At 55.8% G+C, this 8,791-nt stretch overlaps 1 protein-coding gene and 1 pseudogene across 16 annotated transcripts in view; both read left to right on the forward strand.

Moving 5' to 3' along the window:
- Positions 1-4,268, forward strand: part of TSPAN9 (tetraspanin 9) — a 211,715-nt gene extending 207,447 nt beyond the window's left edge. For all 16 annotated transcript variants that reach the window (XM_065523570.2, XM_065523576.2, XM_045364553.3 and 13 more), the window contains one exon: positions 736-4,268. In XM_065523570.2, coding sequence (XP_065379642.1) covers positions 736-807 — 72 coding nt within the window. In that variant the 3' untranslated portion in view covers positions 808-4,268. The remainder of the gene's footprint in view (positions 1-735) is intronic.
- Positions 2,633-3,245, forward strand: LOC107126624 (uncharacterized; annotated as a pseudogene).
- Positions 4,269-8,791: the final 4,523 nt, after the last annotated feature.

Raw genomic sequence — 8,791 nt, forward strand, 5'->3', positions numbered from 1 at the left:
GCACACATCATTGGTGAGACGGCCCTGTTGCTGCCACAGCATCGCACCTTGTATTCTACAAGCAGACAGGAGGGGATTGGCAGGAGTCCTGTTTGTTTCTTTTTGTAAGTGACAGGGTCTCACTTTGTTGCTCAGGTTGGAGTGCAGTGGCGCCCTTATAGCTCGCTGCAGCCACAAACTCCTGGGCTCAAGCAGTCGTCCCACTTCAGCCTCTCAAGCAGCTGGGACTACAGGCGTATACACCACCATACCTGAATGACTGAAAACTTTTTTTAAAAAATAGAGATGGGGCCTCCCTCTGTTGCCCAGGCTGATCTCAAGCCATCCTCCCACCTTGGCCTCCTAAGTGCCACTGTGCCCGGCTGGCCTGAGTCCTGAACGATCCCTGCCACCTCCCACTCCCCACCTTGGCTCCTGTTAGCCCCCACTTAGGGCCAGGTCCTCCGTGCATCCCGTGCCCACAGCACCCCTCTGAGTGGGCATGCGTGCGCGTCCTGCCGAGGTTTGGTGGCTTCTGGTCTAACAGCGCCACGAGGCTGAGCCAGCGTTCACCTGTGTGTGACCTCTGTTCGCAGTTTTCTTCATTTCTTCATGCCACAAGCATTTTCCTGGCACACCCGTGGCCATCCCTGCTTGCTCCAGGTGCCCTGTGACATCCCAAGCCTCTTGGGGCTGAGGTCAGGTCCAGGCTGCTGCAGCTCCTGCCTCAGGCCCCTCCCCGTGTCTTTCTTTCAGATCCTGGGCATGGCCTTCTCCATGACCCTTTTCCAGCACATCCACCGGACTGGTAAGAAGTACGACGCATGAGCGGGCTGGCCGGGAGTGCCCGCCCCGCCCTGCTGCCCCGTGGAGGGAAGAAGATTGAGCTTTGTGTCGCCTGCCTGCACTCTCCAGATGTGACCCCTGCACCCAGCCACCCTGGCCTGCCCTACCCCACCTACCCTGCCTCAGCCTCGGACTTCTCAGTGGGTGGAGTGCCAGGGAGGAGGAGGCACACGGAGACCTGGGGCTCGGGGCACCTGGATTCCTGCATCTGCATATGCGTATTTGCCAAAGACGACAGGGTGGGCTGGGGTGCACTCAGGAGGAACCCCCAGCACTGATGGGCTTCTGCCCCTGCCCTTCCTCACACTGACACTTTGTCCCCACGTGGGGTGGGGAGCAGAGTGCCCGCCCCGTGGAGATACCGCCCCAGCAGGGGCTGCTACGTCCATGGCCACCATGGGGCACTTGGCGGGGCGGGGGGTCTGCCAGCCTCTGGGCAAGGCCCCTGGAGCATCTCGCCCAGGCTTTTTATACCTTACAATGTAACTTTTTTTATTTTATTTTACTCTACGATTATTCAGGAATATTATCTCTCAGATAAGTTTAGGGTTAGATTTCTGATTTGTAACTTTTTACTGTGTTGATTTCTTTAATGGTTTGAATTTTTTTCCCTGAGGGTGAGGGATGGGTGGGAAGAGAGGACATCTGTCCAGTCTCAATCAGGACAGACCACCGTGCGACACTCGGGAGGCTCTCGGATGGGGCGTGCCTGCGCCCTCAGAACGTGTGGGAAGGAGGGGCCGTGGACGGGATGCAGGACCTTGCCAGGCTGGTGTCTGAGGACGGGAGCCTGGGAGAGGTGGGTGGAGCATGAAGCAGTCTGGAGTCGCCCCTGCACAGGAGGTGGCGTTTGCTGACTAATGGAGCTGGAAAGGCCAGGGCAGGGGGGCCCACGGTGCTGGAGAAACGCTTTGCCAGGAATGTGGCAGAGCTAGAGGGGTGCTTAGACTTTTCGCTGAGGAGCAGTTGTTGGTATTTTCTTTCTTCCTTCCTCCCGCTCTCTGCTGGCACAGGAGGCTTCCCCTTCCACCCCGTGTGGGTGCTCCCACAGCAGGCTCCGCACACCCCAGTTATTTCACACATTCCTGCTAGAAACTGTCAGACAGATACCTCTGTAGTTCGGATGCTGCTCACTTTCTCCCTTGCTTCTGGAAGGGGAAGCAGTCCTTAGCTTTTGCTGTGCCGGGACAGTGGCAGGGGATCCACGGGGGCGGGGACCCACGGTCGTCCCCACCAGCCTTGCTCGGCTGTGGGTTGCCCTGCTGGGAAGGAGGGAATCACGTCCACCTGGGTCCCAAGATCTTCGCCGCCTTCCCTGGGGCCATGGACAGCAGCAGTGGGTTGGGTGGCGATCCTGTCGTCTGGGATCCCAAGGAGAAGAAATACAGAAAACCCAAAGGAGGTCAGACTGGCTCTTGTTACCGGAGCCACGGGAAGAAAGCAGCCGGAGTCATGCATGTGCAGAGCTGGGCCTGGGAGAGAAACAGGCTGGGGAGTGAGGCGGGGAGTGGGGTTCGGCTGCAGCAGGGTGCCCCTCCAAACTGCAGCTGGGCTGGCGTACTGTTTTGCAGTCCAAAAGGTGGCGGATCCATGGGACTGAGCATGGGGACCTTACCCACTAGCCAGCATCTAGTGCACTTGCTCAGGTGGGGCCGTGGAGGGCGGCTGCCTTTCCTTTACAGTTTGTCTTGTCACCCTGGTTTCCCACTGCGGCCAGGTCTCTTCTCCAGCCTCCACCTGTCTGTCTGCTCCAAGAGCTGAGACACAGCCACCCAGCACCAGTCACTCCTCTGTTCACCTTAAGTAACACACACATCGGGACCAGGAGGATAGAACTGTTGGCATTATCAGGACTCGTGTTTTGCGGGGGTGGGAGTTGAGAGGAGGGTGGTCTTGTGAGTTGGGCAAGGTAAAGACCGCTTCGCTGAGACAGGGGCGGTGGTGCCGATGGAACCCGGGGAGGCCCACATTTGAGCAAAGCTGCCCTTCCCTTGTCCCTGGCCTGGCTTCGTGGTAAGGAGCTTCAGCCACCTCCTCAGGAACCCCCAGAGTGCAGATTCTGGAGCAGACACACCCTGGCGGAGAGACACTCGGCACACAGGTGCTCCAGTTGCACGGTGGGACCCGGGGCCTCGTGCGTTTCTCGCTGTGGGTGGGGTGGGTGGGTTGGTTTGTGCCTATCAATGCAATTTTTAATTTTTGTTAATATCAACAGCAAAAGCCGAGTGCGTTGGGAGACGTGCAACCTCCCTGAAAATCTTTTCTGTTGCTGGAGTGCTTCAGGGGTGGCCTCTGGCCCCAGAGCCTTTGCCACAGTGCCCCCACCAGCCCCCACCTCATCCGTCTGTTTGCAGAGCCTCATCTACAGGTCCCCACGCTGCCTTCTTTACTCGCTGTGCGCTTGGCTGTTTTGTTATTAGGCTGAGTCTACGTTGGGCGGAAGTCCCTGTGCGTGGAATGGGTGTTCCTCCAAGCCCCTTCCACTCGGAGGGCCACACCCGGCGATGCCAGTGAAGGTGGCACAGCCTCTCTTCAGTTTCTCTTGACTGTGATCTCACTGGGGCAGAATTCCCCGGAGAGAATTCCCTCACTCACGGCTCCCTCTGCCAGAGTTAGTTCAATCAGGTCTGATGTGAGCAATTTACACACTTGTCGCAGAAAGTCCCTCAGGGTTTGTAGAGGACTCAGGGGGCATCCGCTGCAGACTCAGCCTTTCTGTGCAGCCATCTTGCAGCAGGGGTGAGCGGGCACAGGCTGCGAGCTGCCCTTGGGTGGTGGTAGCAGGGGTCAAGGTGCAAGTCTCCCCCTGCACCCCTCCCCCAGCTTGCGCCTTGTCACCCCCTCTCCCTCCAGCATAGGCCTGCGTCTCAGGCTCTCTGGAAGGGCGGCCCTGCCCCAGACCCTCTTGCAGATGTCCTGGTTTGACTTGGAACTAGGTGGCCATCTTTCCAGGCTTTGGTGGCCAAAGAGCAGTCCAGGTGGATGGAAGTGGCTGTCCCCTCCTCTCCAGCCCCTGCCCACCCACCGGTGGAGGTGCTAACTAGCAGGGACGTGGCATAGGATGGGAGCTGGGTGCGAGCTGTTTGGGGTCCATTCTTTGTCCCTCAGCCTCTCAGAGTCCGGCCAGCCCTTGTGTTCCCGTGCCCCCCACTTTCCTCCTCCCCACTGCAGTGAGGCAATAGTCCAGGGTGGGGCCTGGCCTCCCTGCCCTGATTGGGCACTCAGGAGGTGAGGCCTGGGGGGCTTCCTGCCCACTCCTTGCCCACCTGCCTGCCCCCGGGCAGCACGGGAGGGAGAGCAGGGCGAGCACGCTTGTTGGTTTCAGATGCACTTTCTGCTTGCGATGCCGTATCTGTGCGTTCCTTCATCCTGGTCCTGGCTTTATGGAACACCATGTTTTTAGCATGTTTTTAAATAAAAACCAATAAAGTGTCAAAAGCACAGCAGGCTGTCTCTCAGTGGTGTGTGTTGTTCACTCAGCCAAAACTGTGACGTATGTTGTGGTTGGTGTGAGGGACCCAGATGGATCAGATACCACTCCTGCTGTTCACCCAAGACACACCCCCACGGGGACCTCCTCTCTCTTTTGGGGCCCAGGTTACAGATCTGCTGGCGCGGGGAGGGTCTCAGTCCTCTCTGGGTGCCTGAGGAATCTTCACATCGCCCCTTGAAACAGGCTGGATCGGGGTCAGTCCCAGTGCCCGAGCCCTCTGCGTGAGAGGCCGTAGTCCTGTCTCCGTACACCCATCACACATGGCCAGTCCTGTGGCCGGGCCCCTAAGTGTATGGTGGGAGGGGTATGGAATAAGGCAATTATAGCTTCCAGGAGGGGAAGGGGCCTCCTGTGGGGGTGGGGGCTGTCAGTTTCAGAAGCGGTGTTCTTCCCAGTCCCTGTGATGTGCCCGGGGTTCATTTGACCTTGATGTCTCCTAGGACTGAGGGGACCTCACAGTGTGACTTGGCCCTTTCAGGTGACTCTGGGACAGCCTCCAAGAAGGAACACGGTCAGGATGAGGATGGTCAGCAGGGAAGGCCGTTAAAACCAAGAGCGGGAAGAGCTGCTGACTGGGCCGCTGACGTTGCCACCTTCCTGCCGTCGAAGTCTCCTGCTTCCTTGGTTGGGGTCCTGGTGTGTGGGGTTTCCTTGGCTGTCAGTCAAGGTGACAAGTTGCAGATGAGAAGCTCAGAACTCCCTGGTCCTCACTGTGCTCATGTCCCCGGAGTGGAGGCAGGCGTGAGGGTGTGCATGGGGGTGTGACAGCAGTTGCAGGTTTGGAGGTGGGCATCTTGAAACCCCTCTGCCCGTGGAGCTCCATCTCCCTCCCTCTCAAGGGAGTGGCCAGGTCCACACAGAATTATCCCAAAGCATCAACCTCCGGGCAGCCACCATGTCCCAGAGTCTCCAGAGACGGTGCCCTGAGTCTGAGCCACCCTCTGTCTAAGGTCCAGCTGGAGTGGTGTCCCTGAGAGCCTCCCCAGGATATTTACCAAGAGAGACTTTGTGGCTGTAGGGTCAGGATTCATCATGGCCGAGGAGCAGGTGATCCCCCATCGTCTGCGGAGGACAAACCAACTCATAGGAATTTGGGCGGACGCCACCCTGTCTCTGCCCATTCTTACTCTCGCTCCTGCCCCCAGGCCTGTGGACACAGATGTTGAGATGCCCACTGGGTCACCGTGCTGTGTTTTGGGGCTTCCGGGCAATGGAACATGCTGGCTGTTCTCTTAGCCGTCGGCTCTGGCTGCCCTGTCTCTGCGGGAGAGAAGCATCTTTTTCTGGGGACTTTTAGTGACGAGGCTGGCGCCTCTGGGCTGGGTCTGGGCTCCTTAGTCTAGGGAGTGACTGAGATGACTCTGGGGGTCCCTCCTTTGCCCCCCCACTCTTGTGTGTGGTGGTGGAACTGCCTCTCCATTGGTGCTCAGCAAAGGGCAAGGGAGAAAGGGTGGCTTCTGAGCGGCGGCAGAGCCCTGCCAGCTTTCCACGGGGCCAGCGCTGGCGCTTGCACAGGCAAATGTCTGTTTGCTCAAAGACTTACTGAATACTCACTCGTGCCAGGCACCTATAACACAGTCGTGGACGACACAGACCCAGTCCCTGCACTTACAGAGCTGACCATTTAGTGGGGGACCCCAGAAGAGTGCGTATGATTGCAAGTAAGTAGTGGCAGTAATGTTTACAGGGCACTGGGAAGCCCTGTGGGACAGTCACTGGCTGAACCCGGAGAAGAGAGGTCTCCAGAGCAGGTGATGTCGAAGCTAAGAGCTGAAGGTGGAGGCGTTCACCTGGCAAAGAGGGGCAGGAGATGTGTCCTGTGGATGCTCGTGGTCCACAGAGCTGGAGCACAGCGGGTGAAGGTGAAGGTCTGGAGACAGCAGTGACCACCAGATCACAACCTGGAGAACCAGGCCAAGGAGCTTGAAGTTCAGGCTGAGAACAATGGGAGCTGAGGAAAGGCTTCAAGCCCAGGTGTGACGGGCTCAGATGTAGCCTTTGGAAAGCTGGCTGTGGCTGCAGTGTGGAGAGTTGTCAGGGACAGGGGAGGCCACCGGGGGACCAGGCACAGGTGCTGCAGTGATTTAGGTGAGAGACGATGATTTAGGTGAGATCCTCAGGGAAGGGCAGGGGGGTGGAGACGAAGCCGGGAGATTAGAGAGATGCATAGGAGAATCTGTGAGCCTTGTTGGTTAATTAGATTTATGCAAAGAAAAGGAGCATTCTTGCCACCCGCCCAGCATGACACCCTCAACCCAGACATGTAGATGACTAATTGTTTGCATCAAATGAATGGATGAATGTATTTTCTGGGCTCAGTGCTTCTGTGCAGGAGATGGCAGGGATCAGCATGGTGCGATTAAATCTCTCTCTTTGTTTGCATTGAGCTGCGCAGCTTGCAAAATGCTTCCATAAACGTGATCTAGGTTCCTCCCGACCCAAACTGTCTTATCGGCTGTCACTGTGCTTAAACTTTCACATCAGAGATGCACCACGGTGTGTGTGGAAAGAGCACTGATGTGGCTGCCGGAGGACCCGGGTTAAATTCCCAGTTTGCATTTGGTGTCTCTGTAAGCCTCAAAACTTGTCTTGGTTTTGCCATTTGCAAATGAGGATAATGCCTATTTCATAGATTTGTTGTGGGGATTAAATAGAGACATGTATGTAGAGGCATCCAGCTTGATCCTGGACCAGGATGGGTGCTTGGCAAGACAGTGGCTGAACCTGGGTTGCCACATGAAAGGCAGGACCTCAAGGAAGAGCAGCTCTCAGCCCGAGGACACAGGAGAGCAGTCTGCAGAGGGACGTTGGTGTATGAAGGGAGAGTGAGCTGCCCGCAGGAGCTCAGGGAACAAGCTTCCCCGTGCTTCTGTTTTGCTCTGGGCTGGCTCAGCAGCAACACTCAATATTCCACAGAAGCAAGAAGGAAGCCAGATTAAATAAATGTCGTTTTGGACACAAAAATATTGACATTGCGATGGTCCCTTCTTAAAGCCGTCAGCAAAGCTTGGTAGGCTATTGATTTAGCCATCTCGTTTTTGCTGAGTTTAATGACAGCAGTGAGATAGACTATTGTCTCCTAAAGCTAACACAAAGAGTAACAGCACTGCACAGGGCATGCTGGAGCCAAGCCCTCCTGATTGAAGCGGATGCCCTGGAACCTCTCCTTTGCAGCCCAGAGACTACCAGGTAGCTGAGAGCCAGCTAGGGCAGAGCTGGGCACTGCCTCGTTTTCCTTGGCCTTATGTGCAGAGGAGAGAGGTGAACTAGGACAGGAAGGCCGCACAGTGGCCTGTGGCCGGGTCTTGTGGTTAGCACCTGTTGCCCAGAGAGTTTTCTTCTGGTTACTGAGTTCTGGAACAGCCTAGAGCAGTGTCCAGAGCAAGGCCAGGCTAGCCTTGGTGGTCGAGGCGAACTGCAGCCCACATGCTCTGATTGAAGGACCTCAGAAAGCTCATTGTCATTTGCCTCCCTAATCCCACCTCAACTCCTCCACTCAATTTCTGGAATCAGAGTCCAGATGATCCCTAATTTATAATGGTTCCGTTTATGATTTTTTGACTTTATGATGGTGTGAAAGTGACAGGGATTCAGTAAAAATGCTTATCACTTTCCTTTGAGTATCCACACAACGATTCTGTTTTTCGTTTTCAGTACAGCATTCAATAAACGACATGAGATACTCAACACTCCGCCGTAAAGTGGCCTTTGTGTTAGATGGTTTTCCCACTGTGGGCTAATGCAAGTGTTCAGAGCACATTTAAGTTAGGCTAGGTTAAGCTGTGGTGTTCGGTAGGTTAGGGGTATTTTTTTTTTTTTTGAGATGGAGTCTCACTCTGTCTCCCAGGCCAGAGTGCAGGGGCGCAATCTCAGCTCACTGCAAGCTCCGCCTCCTGGGTTCACGCTATTCTCCTGCCTCAGCCTCCTGAGTAGCTGCGACTACAGGCGCCCGCCACCACGCCCGGCTAATTTTTTGTATTTTTAGTAGAGACGGGGTTTCACCATGTTAGCCAGGATGGTCTTGATCTCCTGACCTCGTGATCCGCCTGTCTCGGCCTCCCAAAGTGCTGGGATTACAGGCTTGAGCCACCGCGCCTGGCCGTTAGGAGTATTAAATGCATTTTTGACCTATGGTATTTTCAACTTATGTTGAGTTTATTGGGACATGACCCCTTCGTAAGTCGGGGAGTGTCTACATATTCTGAATATATTTGTTTTCTCTGGCAAGAGACCCCAGTTCCTGAAAGGACTCAGCCTTCTTATTCACCAGTTGGCCCCTCCAAGAGAGTATGTTGGGTTTGACCTCTGGCCTCCAACTCAGGGTTCTCTAGAGTAGGATTGGAGATTCCTGAGCTATTCTCAATATTTTAAAAGTCCCAGGGAAGTTGTTCCCGCCCCCCATCCCCCCGCCAATCATGGGAACATAAACCTCTTGGGTCTGGCTGGCTCTGTTATGCCCTTAATGCAGGTTTC

The sequence above is a fragment of the Macaca fascicularis genome, chromosome 11 (genome assembly GCF_037993035.2).
Source record: "Macaca fascicularis isolate 582-1 chromosome 11, T2T-MFA8v1.1".
NCBI lineage: Eukaryota > Metazoa > Chordata > Mammalia > Primates > Cercopithecidae > Macaca > Macaca fascicularis.